The 19,478-nt window shown below is 41.6% G+C and overlaps 3 protein-coding genes across 4 annotated transcripts; 2 read left to right on the top strand and 1 right to left on the bottom strand.

Annotated features, from left to right (window-relative positions):
• The first annotated feature begins 145 nt into the window (after nt 1-145).
• LOC125707544 (dr1-associated corepressor) lies at nt 146-3,337 on the top strand. 2 transcript variants are annotated; one of them, XM_048974775.1, is made up of 5 exons: nt 146-200; nt 768-887; nt 1,054-1,126; nt 1,246-1,339; nt 1,541-3,337. In XM_048974775.1, the coding sequence occupies exons 2-5, from the start codon at nt 846-848 to the stop codon at nt 1,785-1,787; spliced, it is 456 nt and encodes a 151-aa protein (XP_048830732.1). In that variant the 5' UTR covers nt 146-200; nt 768-845; the 3' UTR covers nt 1,788-3,337. The 2 variants fall into 2 exon arrangements, with proteins under 2 accessions (XP_048830732.1, XP_048830731.1); XM_048974774.1 differs by having other exon boundaries at nt 186-200; nt 746-887.
• ahsa1a (AHA1, activator of heat shock protein ATPase homolog 1a) lies at nt 3,267-8,386 on the bottom strand. Its single transcript, XM_048974773.1, has 9 exons — nt 8,074-8,386; nt 7,310-7,500; nt 6,643-6,725; nt 6,368-6,485; nt 6,173-6,261; nt 5,482-5,607; nt 4,959-5,060; nt 4,799-4,850; nt 3,267-4,271 (listed from the first exon to the last, which is right to left on the bottom strand). The coding sequence occupies exons 1-9, from the start codon at nt 8,151-8,153 to the stop codon at nt 4,099-4,101; spliced, it is 1,014 nt and encodes a 337-aa protein (XP_048830730.1). The 5' UTR covers nt 8,154-8,386; the 3' UTR covers nt 3,267-4,098.
• A 361-nt stretch (nt 8,387-8,747) lies between these two features.
• Nucleotides 8,748-18,380, top strand: vipas39 (VPS33B interacting protein, apical-basolateral polarity regulator, spe-39 homolog). The gene is made up of 19 exons (XM_048975144.1): nt 8,748-8,871; nt 9,790-9,882; nt 9,983-10,088; nt 10,216-10,350; nt 10,622-10,660; nt 10,763-10,827; nt 11,364-11,417; nt 11,813-11,905; nt 12,012-12,045; nt 12,209-12,311; nt 12,526-12,553; nt 12,647-12,720; nt 12,816-12,891; nt 13,042-13,170; nt 13,262-13,303; nt 13,994-14,170; nt 14,387-14,476; nt 14,628-14,732; nt 17,878-18,380. Exons 2-19 carry the CDS (start codon nt 9,790-9,792, stop codon nt 17,896-17,898), a joined length of 1,464 nt encoding a protein of 487 aa, XP_048831101.1. The 5' UTR covers nt 8,748-8,871; the 3' UTR covers nt 17,899-18,380.
• The last annotated feature ends 1,098 nt before the right edge of the window (nt 18,381-19,478 follow it).

Genomic DNA, 19,478 nt, shown 5'->3' with positions numbered 1-19,478 from the left:
TGAGATGCTCATAAAACATTAAAGCGTTACTTCGGATCTTAACACACACGGAACGCAAATTATGATAATTAAATATGATCATGATTACCTGATAGTTCAGTGTCCTTGAATAATTAAATAACGGAATCCCTGATTTATCTTAATTAAGTTAAATGGCTCTTTTACGATAGTTTGAGGTCCACAAACCAATGTAAATTAAGGTAACGCATTTACCTTTTCTATTCACGAAGGTGTAACTATAATGTTCTTCATGAAAAAGCTGTGTAATGTTATTTAGTATATATGCAGGGGAGTTTCTAGCAATTGAGAAGATCCGGGGCTAAATCAAGTTTGCCTGGGGCTTCACTTATTTATTTTTTGAAGGAAGATTGGCATTGGGGCTAAAATACTCGGGACTAGGCTTATAATACACAAGGCTATAGCCCCGTGTTATCGGACCTAACGACGCCCATGTGCGCAATATTTGCATCATGTTTTCATAAATGTCCAATGAAACGTCCTTGAGCATCTTTGGTACAACAAACGTTCATAAATCGACATCCACAAAAACCCATTTTGAAAGGCATTTTATGTTTATAGCGATATTTTTGTCGATTGTTATTAATTGACTGCTGAGACATTTAATTTATTCATTGAACTATCCCGGAACCTATATGATATGACTTTTCGAAAAAGTTTTCGAGGTATTTCGATGATAATTTTGAGGAAATCAATGAAATCGTCCGGCGGTGCATTTACTTACCAGTCCGTGGTACTTCCTGTGAAAGATAAACAAATGGAGCTGAACACACGGACCCGTCAAAATCCTCAGAAATGTAACTACACACCGGGATTTCCAATTCAAGATGCCTGGACAGAAAAGAAAATACAATGTTCGCTTCCCACCCGTAAGTTAATCTGTATGTATCTCTTAAGGTGGATGTCTGATTAAGACTTTTCCCCACAGCGTGGGTTCATGACATGGCGTGTCTTCGGAACCTCTAACACCTGATTTTTCCCGACATCCGCATCCCTTTGCTCAAAAACCTCACGCCTTCCTCGCTTCTTGGACAGGGTCGTATCAAGAAGATCATGCAGAAGGACACGGAAGTGGGAAGGATTGCAATGGCTGTTCCAGTTATTATTTGTATCCTTTACGATGTGACTTGACGCGCGCTTTCCTCAATTTCCTCAGATGAATGGAACCGCATGTAATATGAAATGACTGTTCCTGGGTATTGTTTTTGCCTTAGCTTTTGCAATCAGCCAGAGCCCTAGAGATGTTCTTAAAGTCTCTCTTGAACAAGACTAATCAGATCACCCAGTCGAAACACAGCAGGATCATGACTATAGCCCATATGTAAGTTTCCATGGACGAAATACCTATTCTCTCTCTTAGTATTTATAATGGATACTATAATCGTCCTGTATGTATGTACTTATGTTTCTTCCTTGTAAAACAGAATTCTAAAAGTGTCCTTAAATCAGAAATAATTTACTATATTTTGTTATAAAGCAGATTTCTCATTTCTGTGGGTGGTGGGGTTGATGTCATTCATAGGAAGCAGTGTATTGACACAGAGAAGCTCTTTGACTTCCTGAAGGACCTGGCTGAAGAGTTCACAGTGCCGCCTTCGCAGAGGGACGGTCGAGCCAAGGGGAAGTGGCCAGCCCAAAAGTGGAGAGCCTCCAATCCGTCCATTGCAGGAGGCAAGGGGAGGCAGAGGAAAGTTGCTCTGTGGTTGGCTCCCACTGGAACTTCAGCAGTCAAACAATCTGCTAACTTGTGGGTCTGTAATAAAAACTGAGTTGTTTCATCGTGTCTCTTCTAGGAAGAAATGGAAGGACATCCCAATCAAAGCAAAGTTGCACAAGCATGTACAATGATACGCAGAACATGGAAAACTTGTGGATGATTGTTGTATCGCATAAATGGATAGAGGTTTTCTGACTTGACTTAAATGTGGTTAAGGAATATTATTTGGCAGTTCATCTTGCCACATCGTTTTCATTATTTGATGACTCGCCCAGAGCTGCACCCCTTATTTGGGGACGTAGAAGGTAAGGCAAGCAGACTTTTCTTGGCTAGATTGACAAAAATGAGGTGTGTTAATCCCATAAGGTGAGAGTAGTCAACTAAATGGCACCTTTTTAACCCTGAATCTGACTGAGCAGTAGTGTGTATTGTGTTGGCGTGTGTGTGTGTGTGTGTGTGTGTGTTTTTTTTTTTGTTTTTAAGAGGATTCATCTGGCATGATGTACAGGTGTCGTCTTCTGTTGCTGTGGATGTCATGCGTCGCACCTATGAACTCTGTCAGAGCAAGGTGGTCGTGGGAATGTATTAAGCACCTTTCTGTTATTTAATATGAATGCGTTGTACCATTTGGTTCACCTCGAATTTTAAATATTCGACTTTTTATTGGTGTCAGTGTGACATGGTATAATTATTCATGAAGTTACATGTATTTTGTTTTCTCTATATATAAAACTGTCAGAGAATAATCATTTGTATAGATCCCCCAAGATAATTTATTTTGTATTTTTCCATTAAGAAATGGAAATATTGGCTCAGACATTACTTTTGGATATATATATATATTTTTGAGTTCATTCTAGAGGGGATGTTAACTTTCTGTTTTTGTGTATGTATTTAGTATTGTGGTTGAGGGTTCGACGTACACCTCTTCTGGGGAAAAAAAACTGCTAATTAATTATCAAATAAGCTCTCTATGCGTGGTCTTCAATGGTGCATCAGTGGTAATTCAATCATCCCATCCAGTATCAGCTGCTTCGCCCTGTGCTGTAAACACAGAAACATTCTTTGTATACTCTGAGATTTGCTGAATGTTGCGGGATTCTTGTTGTAGTAGCTGTTCCTTTTTTATGGATTCTGGAAAAACATAACAAAGGGACATTTGTCTTTTCACTATATATATATGATAGAGATATATAATTCCCTTTGATGTTGTGATGTATATTTTTACTGATGTACATTTTAAATTTAGAGCAGTGTTTCATGTGTTTGGGTAATTTAACCATTTGGTATAAACGTCGGCTCAAATACAGCAGGTGTTTTATAGGTGTCGGTTCAGTGTACATTAGTCATACTTTAGTCTTTTCCCCTGTGCAATATTTTAGGTCTACTCCTTCCATGTACACTGTATCCCAGCAGAATGTTAATTGTAAATAGATGGTTCTTTGAATCATCATACAAACAAGACGTTACAGAAAATGGATTCCTTTTAGAATCATGAAATCCATTACAATAAATGCGAAAGGAAAAAAAACAGGGAGATGACAACGTTTATTGTTTGGCCACCGAAGGAAATCATCTCATTGCACAATGTGACAAACAGAAAGTAAAGTACGGAATGAAACTGCAGGCTGTGCTGTTGCCATACGGACTGATGCTCCGGTAGCGGCTCCTAAATAAAGCAGAGCCCGATGCACTATGGTTCCTTTACTCAAGTTCCCTGCACCCATGACAGATCAGTCAGATTTGAGCTGCAACTGGGTATAATGTATTTCAGTTCTTTACAGACCATTTCCATCGCTAGACATACTGATTTAAAGTCCTGTTTTACAGTTACCGATACAAATCCGATCTGCATTATTAAAACTAAACAGAATACAGTACCAAAGAATATGTGCGTCCACAGAAAGACGGAATGCCCAGTTAGGATTGTTTCAGTAATCAAGTTGATAGTTGAAAGTACTTAAAGGAACATGTGCGTGAAAACAGTTCAGTAAAGTAACGTCTTAACAGGTACAAGTAAACAGAGAGGATGCAAGTCTATTCTTTAACACTTTCAAAACACTACTCTAATGAAGAGAACGATACAATCCCGTCTAGTGGTTCACGGTTTCATATTCCATTTCATCACCAAAACGCAAAACTGTCTGAGCCTCTGTATGCATTTGACGATTCAATCTTCAGTCCGCCAGGGCACAGTCCACGCTGGGTTTGCAGCAGTTCTAACAGGAAAAAAAACTGTGCTAAAAACGAAAGCATTTATGCACACACACGTTACAGGGAAAAAAAAAAAACACTCCTCCTGATTTTTTTCCCCCCAAGTTCAAAGGTCACATGAGGAGGAAATGACATGATACAGTGCGTCTTCAGTAGAGCCGTGATCCGTAACCAAAAGTCTGTTTGATGCCCTCAAAATAGTACTGCTGCCACCCGTGCCTCGTCCTCTCCTCCTCGTTGACAGGGACCCCTCGTAACTCCACTGCCAGCTCTGTGTCGTTGCCGCGGTCCAACAGGTTCATGGTTACTGTTGCGTAATGTTCTAGGGTTAAGCAGAGGAGGGCGGCTTAATGAGCATTTAACTCATGCAAGTCATCAATAAAGTGCATTACTCATTACAGTAAATGGCAAGGCATTTAAGGATACATACAAGAAATGTGTCCCAGGTGAGGCACTTCTACTGTACTGCCAAGCCAGGTATAATAACAATAATAATAATCATCACTTAATTAATCTCCGTAGGGAAATCATCTTTACGCCTCCCTCAACTTGCTCTTTGTAGAGTAAGCCGTCCATGAATGGCAGCCACCCGTAGCGGCGCCCAGGGAGCTGGGGGTTAAGGGCCTTGCTCAAGGACCCACAGACGTGCTGAGGCTGGGTTTGAACCGACAAACTTCCGATTACAGGCACACAGGCTTAGCCCACTGAGCCTCACGCTGCATGTGCCTAAGCATCCGGCTGTTTTAAATCACCGTTAATTAAGGCAACAGTAATCAGTAATAACTGCAGAGATGCTTCCTGGACAGTAACGGGATCTCAAGATAACAGCAAAATTAACCCTTGACCTACCACAGGGCCAAGTGTTGTATCGCCATTTCATGACTATTTTTTGTTCCGGAACCTGAGAAAAACGGGGAAAAAGAAAGCAATTTTATTTAAAAGTTGAAGTTCTTTCACCATGAATGAGGAATGAGTGCGAAAGAGTGTACATCCGACGCGGCACGCTCACCAACTCCTGGAACTCCCCCAGGATGTTGCCGTCCAGCAAGCGGAATTTGCCCCCCTTCTCGCCATCCACCACCGCCGCCGCATGCGTGAAGGCCTGCACCAACTGAATAACAAGCTTTGTTTGTTAAAAGGTACAACTTCACACCAGGATTTAAAACACAAGACAGCGTCCCAGTATTAAATGAACAGAATAGTGTGAAATATGAAGTAGGCCATAGAACTTCCACTGTTCCTGCACAGAGAATAAAATGCAACCCTAAGCCTTTTTCCACTGGACTGCCTTTACACTTCCAGCTTGTTCTGCACGATTTGCCTGAAGGATTGGACTCCAGTCTTCTGAATAAATGAAATAAAGAAAAGAACAAAAAAAACTAGATCCATTCATTCATATTATGCTCCTACCTGCTACTGAGTATGTCTTAAAGCATCTTTTAAAAAAAATACCATATAGGTCATTAAATCCCCAAAACATTTACAGTAACGGGAAGAGCACTTTGCAGCACTATCCTGGCAATGGCCCTTACCTCCTGGTTGATGAAGACTCTATAGAGCTCCTCCGCCGAGGTAAGGAAGGTGTCCTTCAGACTGACCTTGCAGGTAGGGATCTTCACTCCAGCACTGGATGCAGCAGCTGAACTCACAAATCCTATCTGTGACAAGGATTTTAAGATTTGGGAAACAATTGTAAAACCTGCTACTAGTGATATTTTGCGAAACAGAGTGTGATACAAAGTCCATCCAAGCTGAAGTACATATGGGAATACAATCTAGTGAAATTTCTCAGAGTAAGCCAGTGTATTTATCATAGCAAATGCATCACTGTATTTGCTATGACGCAATGAAGCAGGCCTTCGTCTATTCTTACGGAAACAGCTTCTGTGAATATGGACAGACATTTATGGAAAATAAGTGTGAGGGTCTACCTCCAATCTGAATGCACAGTTTTGTTACCATGGAAACGCAGCACAAACTGACAGACAAAAAAAACTTGCAGCCAATTCTTGAGCAGGTGTTGACATCTCAGTTTCAGACTGTTATTTGGTAATTTGCAGGATGTTCTTAGCATAATACCTGAACTAAAGTACTATCAGATAAAGGTCAAACCTAACTGGTCTGGGTCTTATGCACACTTCTGCTAAGGTCCTAGAGTGAATTCGGAGGTGCCATTTGTTCATCCCGGCTCTAGACTTCATTGTCACTGGTAACCTGACCCACCTGGGTCTTGTCCACTTTAACTTGAGCCTGTGACTGTGCCTGTTTGCTCACACCGTTAGCTGTAGGTAAGATCATGCCTTGAGTGAACTCTGAAACGACACAAAGCTATCAGATTAATATTAGTATTTAACACAAAAAACCTACTCAGCCCTGGAAACAAAGTCTGACCGAGTCTGACAGCATGCATGGGGTCACCTGTCTTCAAGTAATCCACGTAGCTCCCGAGCGCAGCCCGGATTTTAGCAGCTCCTTCCGTTTTCATGAGGACTGGGAGAGGTGCCTCTGGGTCACCTTTAGTCACAGTGACGATTATCTGTCAGAAAAACAAGAATTACATTTGTGAGGTTTCCTTTAATTCCATATAGTGCCACCTCACACCAATACCTCCACTTCCAGGATAGCTTCCAACATCAATAAATTTCCTACGATGCAACATTTTCCATCCACGACGCGTGTGAATTAAAACCTACGTCCAGGTCTTCCATGTTATTCTCATCGGAGAGGTTTGGAACCTCTATGCTCCCTTTGTATTTGGTTCCAGTGTTAGAAACTCCTGCCAAAAAGCAGACAGAAAGAAAACTCTTGTGATATCTGTGTGCAATCACTGGCAGCACCCTCACTGGATCCGGAGACACTGTCACACAGAACTTACGACTCATATAATCTCCCTGGAATCCAGTGGACCAGAGAACTATAAAGAAACATGATTTCTTTGACCTCTGTCACTGACTATAGCCTTAGAGTACTCCAGAGTACTCCTATAAAAAGCAAGATTTACTAATAAAAGATTCTTACAGAATTATTGTATGCAACCTCTCTAAATCACAAAAATCACACAACCAGACACAATTGTTGCTTCTTCAAATTACAAATCAGTTATAAAAACACTATGTTCCGATAGTCACTGAAAATCACTTTGACCTATACAACTTTTCAAGGTATTGCATCCATAGACACGCTCTCTAGCTCCACAACCCCTAGTGTTATTCTATTATTGTGAGGATTTGCTTGTATTTGAGCAACTGGATGCCAAGCCAGATTTCCTGTGGGATAAATAAAGTTTCTATCTATCTATCTATCTATCCATCCATCCATCCATCCATCCTCTGCCAGCTTTTGCCCAGCCCACTGCCTCACCTTTCCAGGTTGCCTGGACGTCCCACTCGTAAAAGAAGATGAGCTTGCCCTTGCGGTTATTGATGGAAGCCTCACCCTCAACCTTGCTAACTTCCGTGACTCCACAGCTTCCCTCCTCGCTCTCTACACGCACACCAGAGAGCAGCTCCTTCAGCTTGTCCGATGACCAGTTTGTCACATCCCGCTCCGTCCTTCAGGGGCAGAACACGAAGGCGCGAGATGATGTAAACCAGGTATGCAGAAGAATGGACATAAAATGAGCACTTAGACATCAGTGATATTACTCTAATACTACAGTTAATGTGCTGTTATACTTCACTGTAATACTCCGTAAACCCAGGAATAAGTAAACATCAAAATATTCCTGCATAACATAGTAACAAAATATTCCTGCATAATATAGTATAACCATAAAGTTTCGTGAGAGGTGTTCTACAAAGCATCTGACAGAGTACATATCAACCTAACCACACATATTTATTAAGAGAAAACAGGAGAAAAATACATTATTTAAAGAGAATTTAATATTTATTAAAACAGAAAGGATAAGCAGATATGAGGGAGCTTTTCCATGGTGGACGATTTGCTGTCGAATCCTGGCAGTAATGTATCATCACCGTGTGTCAAACACGGACTTCATCGCAAAAGTGTGGCTGTTACTGCACACATCCGAGACACTGTGTATGGTGCAGAGCGAGTACATCTACGCCGTTACACAGCGACAGCTGCAGTTGCCTCCAGGCCCAAACCCAGTGCTCCCTCACCAGTGCCAGTTGTTGACGTTAGTCGCGTCGGCTCTCTCCTCTACGATCCACCGAGGGTCTCCTTCTCCCCATTTGGCCATGGTCTTTTAAAAGGGAAGCAAAATTAACGGGACCGGCTATGCAGCCAAACGGCTCTCCAGAAATATCCACAATTGAAACCAGTGCAGTAATGGATAATGAAATTCTGGAGCTAGACACTGCGTGACAACACAGCGTCCGTAGAGCAACCGGCAAGAAAACGGCGTTTTCCAGAATGCTCCTGGTAGAGCTTCTAGCTCTCCGTAGAAATTACTGGAAGCGGAACTACGTCACCCAAACGTTGCCCTCAGACATCTCCTCCCGTCAGTTCGCACGAGACATCACTACATCCGTTCCAGTGGATCTATGGAAAGTACATTAAAATAAATTATAATAAACTATTGACTAAATACATCCGTTATTTACTACTATAATCTTAACACGGAAGTTCTGTGTCTGGATAAATTGTCACCTCACCCAGGGTATCACTGCCTTGTGCCCGTTTAGAAAGTGGTTGAATGGATGGATTGATTGAAGTACTGTAGTTAAATATAATATATACTACATCTCCCAATAACCTTATGCGCACATATCACGCAGAGCCCGACGAGTTTACGGAAAACAAGGAAGCGATTGTGGGGTACTCGGGATATGTAGTTTGACTGTAGTGTACTACCGTTGTGTTTGACGATTGGGTGATAAAAGAATACTACACCTCCCAACGTAGACACAGTGGTTATGTAGGCTTAAGCCGACTGTCAGTGACGGGTGTGTTTCAAGGTAAAAAACCGTTTTCCAATTAAATAAAGATATATACGACAGAAATGTGTGTATTGTGGTTATGCACAGTTAAAATAGTTTCAGTAGAATGCTCTTGTTTAGATGTTTTCATAGCGGTAATAAAACTGCATTACCTAGCTTGTTAGAAAAGTGGAAACGTTCGTACCATTGTAAACAATCATTTTGACAGAACATCGACATGTCTCCCATTTGCTCTGTAACAGTTTTTTTGGTTTCTTCCTATAAAATGCTTTGAGTGATTCTGGGTTCTAGTATCACACCCCGATTTAAGGTATAAAAGAGACGAAGACGCATTTCCGCAATTTGGTTGTTCGCTTGTTACTATGTATGTAATAAGAAATGGAGATTCCACAGCACTATTAAAACGGTTTCGGAAGCATAACCTTCATGCATTATTCAATATTTCATTTAATCAAAGAAGCTGCATTCAATAATAATAATAATAATAATTGTTAATAATAATAATAATAATAATAATAATAATAATAATAATAAAACAGTTGCAACCTTTTGATTATTACTAAATAGGTCGTTAGTAGACAGGAGAGGACAAACTGACAATCATTAAAATTGTTTGCTTTATCGACCATGGTATGTAGGTGCGTTTATTATGTTATAAGCAATAATTTTATAACAATTTATCAAAATATAATGGATTGCTGTTAAAATGTTGGTGATACTAGCGGCCTATGCCGTATTTAAGAGCAGTACGGTAAGTTTACGTGTTGAAATAATTTAACAAAATAAATTGACATCATGGGTTTAAAGTCAACAGAAATCTTTTCGAAAATATTTTACTTTCTGTGGTTTTACTTTACCCTATATTCTGCTTTGCAGCTGTATTGTAGTGAGCAGTACAATGTAGAAGCACAAATAATCTGTGTGTTTCTCCCCCAGATGATAAGGAGTAAACCTGATGAAGATGATTACTGGAATAGTTCGAAGTACAGGGCCTTCACCTTTGATGACGACGATGATGAGTTTTCCACTGTGAGAGTCTTTTTCTGTGACCAGTTGAGCTGATGCATTATCTGCATGTATTCACGTCGAATAAAATTCAACCTTAATAAATGTCAACTCGCACTTTCAGTTGAAAGAGTCTAAACGAGCAGTGAACAACATTCGCCACTTGGTGGATGACGACGACGATGAAGATGATGTGGAGAAAGTCAGTTGGAGCGGCGAGCGTGTTGGAAGTATGGATGGGTTTCTGGAAAAAGGGGATGGTATTATTTTAACACGAGACAGTCCCGTCCCAGCCTGGGGTTTATATGTGTCTGTCATATTTGATATTTTGTTGTTTTGCTGGTGGTCTTGCTGTAGGCATCTCCTGGTCTATCAAGGAAACCGCGTCCAATGTTCACGTGGCTGGGCAGGACCATGGATTTCCTAAGATCAACAGCACACCCTTGTTACCCAGGCAGGGCTCCGGTTACTCGCTCAGCTCTCTCTTCAAAGGTACAAAACTTTCTCTTTGCTGCGGGGCATAATTACCCATTCAGTATGTATTGTTTGGGCTGGATCACAAGTTGGACCGCTTAGCATGCTCTTAACTATGAATAGCATCAAATAGCCTCTGTAATCTGGCAGAGCTGTGAGCCATTCCTCTAATTTCCTCTTGGTTCATTGTTGCTCCTGAAGAGCATAGGGCACCACATGTTGTTTAAATTGGCCTCATGGCCGAAGGATCAGTCAGCGGTCAGTAACCGTTGGTTCTTCTGTTTTCCAGGAAGACCCAAAAGTGGTAGCATCCAGGCTCTTTCTGAATGTAAGTGTTTCGTTCAAGTTTATGCAGTAGATTGTGCCTTACAGATGTAGCTTCAGTACAGCTGTGTTAAAAATGTGTTTGAAAATCGATTGAACGGCGCAGCGTTCCCTGACGTTCCCTCACGAAGTTTTGCACCAGAGCTGCGGAAGCCGAAGGCAGAGTACAAGGTAAATAAGCCTGTGGTTTTAATGAATTTTATTAGTTTATCAGCTTTATTAGTGATTTTTTTAGTGAATTGAAATTAATATTTCTTGCATAGTGTAATTTATTGTTTGTATAGTGTCATTTATTGTCTGTATACGAGGGAGTCTCAAGCAGCCGGAAGCAAATTCCTTGTGTTTCCCTGCTGACTTGTCGAATAAAGCTGATTCTGATTTAGTCAAGGGCAGAATATATTTATTTATTCAGCATGTTCATTTGTTCAAAGCGACATATAAGTGAGTCAAATAATATATGACAAGCATGGAGTAGCATGACGTGTCACTTGGAAACACCTCCGGCACGATTTAGGCTACAGTGTCATGTGATCACAACTGAAGCAGGTAGCTGGCTTATGACCTTAACATAAAGGACGTAAACATAAAGGTTCAATACTAGGATGCTGTGCAAGCTGCATTGGCGTGTGGCGTAGATGAAGAGTCATCCTAGAGAAGCTGGGATGTGATGTGATGTGGTGACATGATACTGTCACTGTAACTGACAGGACTACAGTGACTGGAGTCCAGAGGAGACTGTCAGGAGGATGCAGCGAGGAAAGGTAGATACAGTCTTTTTAAAATCGCTGGGCACTACCTGCCTTTAACCCATGAGGTTCCAGTCATTTTAGTTATCTTATGGTTCTGCACATATAACATTTTCAACATTCGCTTTTAAAATTTCACCAGTCACTTGGTCGACCTTCTATTATGCACTTGGGTTCCTCACAGCTATTTTTCAGTTAAATTTTCCACTTAAGCCAAATATTTCAATACTAAAAATGCTATTACTTTTTATGATCATACACCCCCTGCGTCCTCTTGGCTTCCAGTCCTGCCACCTTATCCAGTTGCCAAGGTCGTACCTGATGTTCCCACTGCCGGTCATGTGACTTGCTCATCCTTCAGTCCCATGTTCGCGCCATGCATTCTTCTGTACCGGTTCGTTCTGATGCAGGCCTACTCCTTGGAGACGTTCCGCTCCCTGAAGGACAAGATGCTGCTTTTGGACGAGGCCGTTATGGCGAACGACGGAAATGTCATCACCGCGGTATGTTGAGACAGCCAGTTACGATCTGACTGGAGCGTCTTTCAGAAATGCAGACTGTCTGGCATCTTTGTCACGTTTACTAAAGCCATACGCTCTCTTCTCACAGGTTCTCATTTATTTAAAGAAGTCCTTAAGCAAAGGTATGAGGTCTTTCCTGGTGTAATATTTGAGTTCCTCTCCTTGCCTCTTTTTCACTGTCGGAGGAGGGAGCAGAACTTGTTTCTGACTGTGGGTCTGTACATTTCTTTGGTCCCTTGCCCCCCTGTTCTTTGCTTTTATGGCCATGTTTGTGGGGCTCGACAGAAATTCTCTCAAGGGAGCTGACCTCAAGAGAAATAGCCCTCCGGCACTATATTCACTACCTGAAGGAGATGGAAGAGCAGAAGTCACTCGTGGAGCTTCTGAAGTGAGTCAGCGAGCAAATACAAGTTCACCTTGTAAACCGAACCAACATATGGCTGCAGAGTATAGATTTCACCTCATTAATCTGAAACACATCGAGCATGTTAACCATAGCGGTGTGTATATCTGTTTCGTGTGTAACATAACTCTGTAGGCTCCTCAGTTAGCTATGGAAGGCATCCCATAATCCACACTCTTTTCGACATGCTTGTTTCCAGGTCGTTGGGCCGGACAGAGGACATGGCGGTAAGTAGCCACTGAAATCGCACTGCTTATTCGGGCCTCAGGGATCAGCGCAGGTTCACCTTGGCTGTGAATCACTCATTATTTATTGCGCAGCTTCTCCAGTACAAAGAGCACCTCAACATCAAAGATGAAGTGCGGAAGAAAGAGTACCTGAAGGCCTGCATTGGGTAAGGACTGTGTATGTGTTTTTACCGTCTCTCCATTAAGGAAACCGCGTGTGTATGTATGTGTAATGCCTGTAAGGCTGTCGACTCTGTTGCAGTCTCCCCTTTTCACCAGAAGATGCCAGCCATGTTCAAGATCACTACACGCTACTTGAGCGTCAAATTATCATAGAGGTGAGGCTGCCATATTTATCGTTCTGTTATTGGAGATTAAGAAATGGAAAGTCGATGTGGTTGCGATGTGGTTTCTATTTCTGTAATTGTGGTGGGTGCAGTTTTATTGGAGGCACTGTGCGAGATACTCTTCCTCTGTCCTTGGGGAAGGCTAACGATAAGCAGGCGGAGAACAAGGTGGAGGTGTTCAAGAAGCACCCCCGGAAAGCTTCCATCCTGAACATGCCCATCATCACCACACTCTACTACTCCTGCTTTTACCACTACGGGGAGCCAGAGGTAGGAGCTTTGGCCATGTGGGGTCTCTCCTTCATCGTATATCAGTCTCTGAATGGTCCTCACTCACCCCACCTGCCCTGCATTGTCACAGGGCACGTTCAGCAGCCCCACAAACATCAGGTCAACTTTTAAGGTAAGAGTGAGTATTTGAAAAGTGAACGTCGAAGAGAAGAGAGGTGTCACTGTTTAGCTTCAGTGGGAAACTGAGCACCAGAGGAGAAAAGTTCAGACCAAAAAATATAGACTAAGATTTTGTTTCAACCAACCAGTTAAATATATAGAATCCCAATGACTCAGTTGGTTGGTTGAAAGAAAATTTATATTTTCTGGACCTGAATTTTCCACCTCTGCTGAGCTCCGCTGGCTCAGAGAATCCATTGTGGGTGGGATGCTGACTGTGGACTTCCCTGGGGATGGTGCAGTGTGGGAGAATCCCGTTTGAACAAGAATAAAGGTAAACTGTAGGACTGTCAATTAGCAGTAAGATCCTGAGGTGGAAAGTTCAGGTGCAAAAAGTATAAATACAGTGGAGTGACTGTGACTCTTAATAGTCAACTGGTTGGGTGAAGCAAAATCTTGTTCTGGACCTGAACTTTCCATCCCTGGATGCCATCCTGTTGTGAAGTGAGTGCCTGTTGTGTGCGTGTCTGCGTGTGCGTGTCTGTGTGCATGCAAGCATCAGTTATCTTGTGGTGAGTTTCATAGCTGTAGGTTCAATATGAGTAACTGTTTTTTGAAAGTCACTGAATCACTTTTCAGTGGTGTTTTCTTCTGAGTCATTATTAATTATACATCTGCATGACTCCCCCTCCCCCATCTACAGATTTCAGAAAAGCAATACTTCCTCACAGTTCTGGGTGCACGTGCAAAACTGAAGGAGTGGTTTGATGTAGACAGGCTTTTCACTGCTAAGAATTGGTTGGGCTACACTAAGAAGAAGTCCCCTGTTGGCTTCCACAGAGTAGTGGACATTCTGCAGAAGAACAATGCACCAGTCCAGGTAAAGTCTCCATAATGTATGGGGGTTGTTCCTTTTTCATGTTAAACAGTAGGGGGAGCTCAAACATTTTTTTTCCTATGACCAGCCTATCAATATCACAGTGCAGTTTGTGGTACTTTGTTTTTTTTTTATTATTATTATTATTTACAGTGACTGATTGAATCTAGTTTTCCGTCTCACAATGGCTTTTGTGTGGACATGTAACCTCTTTTGCAGGTGCTGCAGGAGTACGTGTCCTTGGTGGAGGATACAGAGCAGAAGATCAGCCTGGCTCAGAAATACAAGTGTCATGACATTGTCATTGACGTGAGCTTGCCCTTCGATCAAATAAACCATTCTCACGTCTTTGTATTACATAAACCACAAGATGTGATCCCATTTGCCAGTTGTTGCATTGTATCGAGTGGTGCTTGGAACCTCTTAGTCAATGTGCCCTGGTGTTCCCACCTAACTTCAGGCCTACAAAGACCTGAAGGACCGCCAGCAGCTGATCATATACCAGGGAAAGGTGGAGAGGAACTCGCCTGAGGATAGGAAGATTCAGGATCTCCTTAACAACACGGTAAGGGAGAGACTGAGAGATTTCGTAAGTGGCTTCCTCTGATGCCTGGCCTGGCCTGGCCTGCTCAGCGCCTCATCCATATGGATCTTCTGAGACTGGCCTGTTTGCTGTTTCTATCCTCCACTCTGAGGATCGTAGGGTCCATGTTTTTCGCAGGTGTTTCATCTGGAAGTCCTGGAACTTCAAAAGTAGAACAGTTAAACTTCTTTGCATTTGGCCAAATATACAAGCTATTTCTGAAGATGGCGCATTTGCAGAAATTGTTGTTTGCTTGATTGGATTACTGAGTAATGCTTTACGTAAACTGGACATTCATAATGCCTTTATAATGCATTTGTAGAACGTTCAGTGCCCCTTCATAATGCATTCATAGAGCATTGTCGTTTGTTATTAATGAATGCATTGAGAAGGTGCAGTTAAAGTGTTACCACTTATAGCAGGGTTGCCAACTCTCACGCATCTGGTGTGACACTCACGACTTCAGACTGTCACGCTCACGCAAAAAAATCTAATGGTAGGTCTGTATTATTCCATTATAAACCTAAAATTAGCTACATCAAAAGCATTGGGGTAGTTTGCTAACCCTACAGACTATTTACAAGGTTATATACGTGGGTCATTCCACTGAATCGATGCCATGTCTGCCCCCAGGACATTATATGTATAAATATGCATGAAAAGTAGCTTTGTAATGCATTTTTTTTAATCAAATAAAGTGTCCTCATTGCAAATTTAAGATACATAATGTAAAACATTGACTAAACCTACCTATAACACTGAAAAAATCATATCCCTGTTCACTAATGCCACACCTCACCATAATATATAATGATTAAAAACCTTCAAAATCTTATTTTGTATTACTGTGACAGTATTTCCCATTTATTTCTCAAATACATTTGAATAATAGCTAAAATACACATTTTAGTCGTGTCCCAAGGTTTTCACTCAGTACTGTTACCCTTCATACATTTCTGCCCTTAAATAATTTGGCACATTCCACAAATGGCATGCTCGGCTGGAGCTTGCCTGAAGACCACAGAAAAATCAAGTTCTCCCACTTTCCCGTATTTTTGATGATATTGTAAGTATGTCTCAGGCAGTCAGATTATTAGATTTCATTTACTTGTCTGTTTATCTATTTATTAATTACATTTTTGGTAAGTTGAATGTGCTCAGTTTTATCATACTATTAAGTTTGACTGTGGTTCATGAATTTGTTAATTTTATGATAAAATTCAGTCCTGTTACTCATTAAGAGAAAAGTACATCTTGGACACATATATAGTGATTTGTTTTAACCACAAACATATATTTTTGAAAATGTAACCAATCGTTTAGAATACAAAAAGAATAAAAAAGTGAAATGTAGTTACCTGAGATTGAACAGTGCACATTCTGAATAGTTAAGTATGTGTGTTATTAGATTCAATACTGAAAAAGATGAAAATGAAATTTAGTTTTGAAGATTTCTAACATGCAAATGGCACCGATTACGTGGAATCGCCCACATGTAAATGCATTTGCGTATGTGTGCATACTTGTCTCAAATTGAAAATCTCACTCCAGCCAGCTGACCAAATTTGGCAACCCTGGTATAGTTACAGAATTATCGGTTTGACTAAATGAGCACTGTACCTAAACGAGATGTTCGTGGCATACGAAGGTGAAGAGGAGGCAGACCCAAGACCCTGCAGGTATTGTTGCTGCAATCAGCCCAAAAAATCTACCCTGTTAAACAAATAGATTGTAATTGAAATGTGTGCTTCCTGTTATGAAACGGAAAGTTGCTGTAGTGCAACTTGCATGCAACATTTTTTCTGTACTGTGTTTGTGTGATCCATTTCGTCCTCAAGTTAGGTGTCTGATAGCATTTGTGAGTGTGTGCCCTGCAATGGACCGGCTTCCCATCCAGGTTGCCGCTAAGTTGTAGCACAGCCTTCTGGTTCAGCAGTTATGGAAGATGGATAGATGTTATCATGCACATCCATCCATCCATCCATCCATTTTCCAAACAGCTTATCCTACTGGGTCACGAGGGGTCCGGAGCCTATCCCAGAAGCAATGGGCACGAGGCAGGGAACAACCCAGGATGGGGGGCCAGCCCATTGTAACGCACACTCACACATCATTCACACCTACGGGCAATTTGGTAACTCCAATTAGCCTCAGCATGTTTTTGGACTGGAGGGGGGAAACCGGAGTACGCGGAGGAAACCCCACGATGACATGGGGAGAACATGCAAACTCCGCACACATGTGACCCAGGCGGAGGCTTGATGAGCATGTGAGGCAACAGTGCTAACCACTGCACCACCATGCCGCCCCCTGTTATCATGCACATAGTCATGTAAAATAATAGATTTGTACCCTCCTGAAATTAGGGCAGTTTTCCACTGCACCAGGTATTCTTAAAAAGTACCAAAAGTATGGTCCTTCAAGGTGTTGGTTTTCCACTAGTGTAAAAACTGGTACTGCCGCTGAATGACACCAGGGACGGTATTTTGTACTGTTTTGAGAAATGGGGGAAGTATATTAGGAGCTGGCGACATTAATACCAGCATCGAATGCTTATACACATGCGATTCTCACATCGCAAAGACCAGGATAGTCAGCTGGGTTGAGATCAGGCTTTTTCTTCATGTTGTCTGGACATTATTGTGTGTGTGTGTGTGTGTGTGGGGGGGTTAAGTTTCACTAAAACATTTTTCCATTATTACAAGAAACAAAACTTAGCAAGCACTGTCATTTAACGATTGTTCCTTTTCAGTATGTGTTTAGTATATGTTTTAAAAATCAGTTTAAAGCTTGCCACCGCTGCTTTCCATTCTCAGCTCTACACTTTCTGAGCTATTCATTATTTTCATTTATGTTTAAATTTGTGAGAAATGTATTTATTTTTAAGTCCCTTTTTGCTTTCTATATATCCCAGTATTTATTACAACAAAATCACATTGTGATATTTGAATATTTTCCTATATTGTGTAGCCCTAGTGTATTATAGCGTAGACCACAGCTGTGCCCCATCAGATCAATGGCTGGACACTGAATTTATTTCTGGCTTCAATATTGGACAGAATTTGTGTAACCTGTGGTCTGAGTCGCATGTGTCTCAGTCTCCTGAGTAGTTTCATTTGTCTTTCAGCAAATTCGGTGGAAGAACTGATCAGCTCAGTCAAGGTGCCGATCAGGACGGGGCCCTTAACACGGCCCTGATGGTTCCCCGAGGGCCGCATGCTGCTCGACCCCCCCCCCCCCCCCCCCGCCCGAAGCTTTCTTTTCAGCAAAGTTTTTTTTGTTCATTTTGGAGATGGACTTACTGTGTGAATAAGACTGAAAGAGTGTCACTCGGACTGAACTACCCTGAACGTTCAGGTGATTTTTCTGTACATTGAATCTCCACAGAGGATCTGTTTTACTTAGTTTTTTTTTTTTACAGACTGGCACCTTGTAGAAAACGACAGAAAAACGTATTGGAATGAGAAACTGGATACCGGTGCTAAAGAGTTATGAGCATTTTCTGTGACATTTTATTTCTGTGAACATTCCACTACAAACCAACGCTTCTTCTCTTGATTAAACAAGGATCCAAACGCAGGTTATGTAAAAAAAATGGTTTGGTTCAGTCAGATTAAAGTTTCCAAGTAATGGGTTTTCCCCGATGTATTTACTGCTTTTTTTCCAGATTTAGTTTAAAAATAGTTTAAAAATGAGACAAGTTCACTTGGTTAAATAGCCTTTAGGCTTGTGTGCAATTCAGACGCAGCGCAGAGCCTCTCGGAGAATGTTTCCCTTAGGTTATTTTAAACTGTGTGTCACCCGTAATATTCAACCAGAGCTATCAGACGCGGATGCCACATGCCGTCAAACACCTGAGTGGGAGAAATGTCTGTTCTACACACGAACGTGCATCATGGTGTGAAGGCAAAGATCTGGAAGGCTGCCGGGGCATCTGTGAAGGCCCGGCAAGTGTGGAGGAGCAGAGGGTGAGCTGCAGTGCTATAGAAAGGGGGTCGCACATGTGGGAAAGGAAAAGCAAAACGCCAAAAACATAAGCTGGTGAGAATCTCTGGTATGATCTCTGGTATGCTCCAGGGGGTTTCCTGTATGTGGTACAGGAAGGAGGTGGCAGCTGGTTTTTCACTTCACTATTGTCCCTGAGCTTAGCTGACAGGTCATGTCCTGTGAACAGCAAACCCTGACCTCAAAGTTACAGTAACGTGTCACTTACTCGCTTTAACACTTAAACAGCAGGTCTTCTTTACTGAGACCAGTACTTAAGATGTGGCCTTGGCTTCCTAAGCATCGCATGTTTTTCCACCAAACCCATGAAATTCAACTTGGACCAGTGCAATCTGAGGCCGTGCTTCACGTGCATTTTGTCATGGTTACAGGCTGGATTGAACATATTAGCTTCGTCGGAAACGACATTTAAACTAGCAAACAACATTTAGACTTAACCTACGCTTTTTAAATCCAGCACAGGTAATCGTTTGGTAACCGGTAGCTCCTCATTAATATTATGTAACGAAAGATATGCATAATGGATGTTTACACCTTCTGGCAAGAAACAGGAATTAATGTTAAGGTATTATGCAAATAGCGTCACAGTTCGCAAAACACTGCAACAGAAATTCAAATGGAATCTGACTATTCGTCAGTGTGCGGTTTATATATAAGATACCAATAGGCATGTACTACACACTTTTTTTTAACCCTGGCTATATGGTTTTTGTGTATCCAAAT

This window comes from Brienomyrus brachyistius, chromosome 14, assembly GCF_023856365.1.
Source record: "Brienomyrus brachyistius isolate T26 chromosome 14, BBRACH_0.4, whole genome shotgun sequence".
Taxonomy (NCBI): domain Eukaryota; kingdom Metazoa; phylum Chordata; class Actinopteri; order Osteoglossiformes; family Mormyridae; genus Brienomyrus; species Brienomyrus brachyistius.
Note: the sequence above shows the minus strand (reverse complement) of the source record. Positions and strands in the feature narration are given on the sequence as shown.

What these genes read in the sequence shown, in the direction of transcription:
- ahsa1a (XM_048974773.1), bottom strand. Translation starts at nt 8,153, where the DNA reads ATGGCCAAATGGGGAGAAGGAGACCCTCGGTGGATCGTAGAGGAGAGA. An exon ending in CGTGGATTACTTGAAGACAG is followed by an intron (nt 6,262 to 6,367) that starts GTGACCCCATGC and finishes GTGTCGTTTCAG; the next exon opens with AGTTCACTCAAGGCATGATC. An exon ending in ATACAACACTTGGCCCTGTG is followed by an intron (nt 4,272 to 4,798) that starts GTAGGTCAAGGG and finishes GCTTAACCCTAG; the next exon opens with AACATTACGCAACAGTAACC.
- LOC125707544 (XM_048974775.1), top strand. Translation starts at nt 846, where the DNA reads ATGCCTGGACAGAAAAGAAAATACAATGTTCGCTTCCCACCC. An exon ending in ACAATGTTCGCTTCCCACCC is followed by an intron (nt 888 to 1,053) that starts GTAAGTTAATCT and finishes CTTCTTGGACAG; the next exon opens with GGTCGTATCAAGAAGATCAT. An exon ending in GGCTGTTCCAGTTATTATTT is followed by an intron (nt 1,127 to 1,245) that starts GTATCCTTTACG and finishes TTTTGCAATCAG; the next exon opens with CCAGAGCCCTAGAGATGTTC.
- vipas39 (XM_048975144.1), top strand. Translation starts at nt 9,790, where the DNA reads ATGATAAGGAGTAAACCTGATGAAGATGATTACTGGAATAGTTCGAAG. An exon ending in GCCGGACAGAGGACATGGCG is followed by an intron (nt 12,554 to 12,646) that starts GTAAGTAGCCAC and finishes TTTATTGCGCAG; the next exon opens with CTTCTCCAGTACAAAGAGCA. An exon ending in GTCATGACATTGTCATTGAC is followed by an intron (nt 14,477 to 14,627) that starts GTGAGCTTGCCC and finishes ACCTAACTTCAG; the next exon opens with GCCTACAAAGACCTGAAGGA.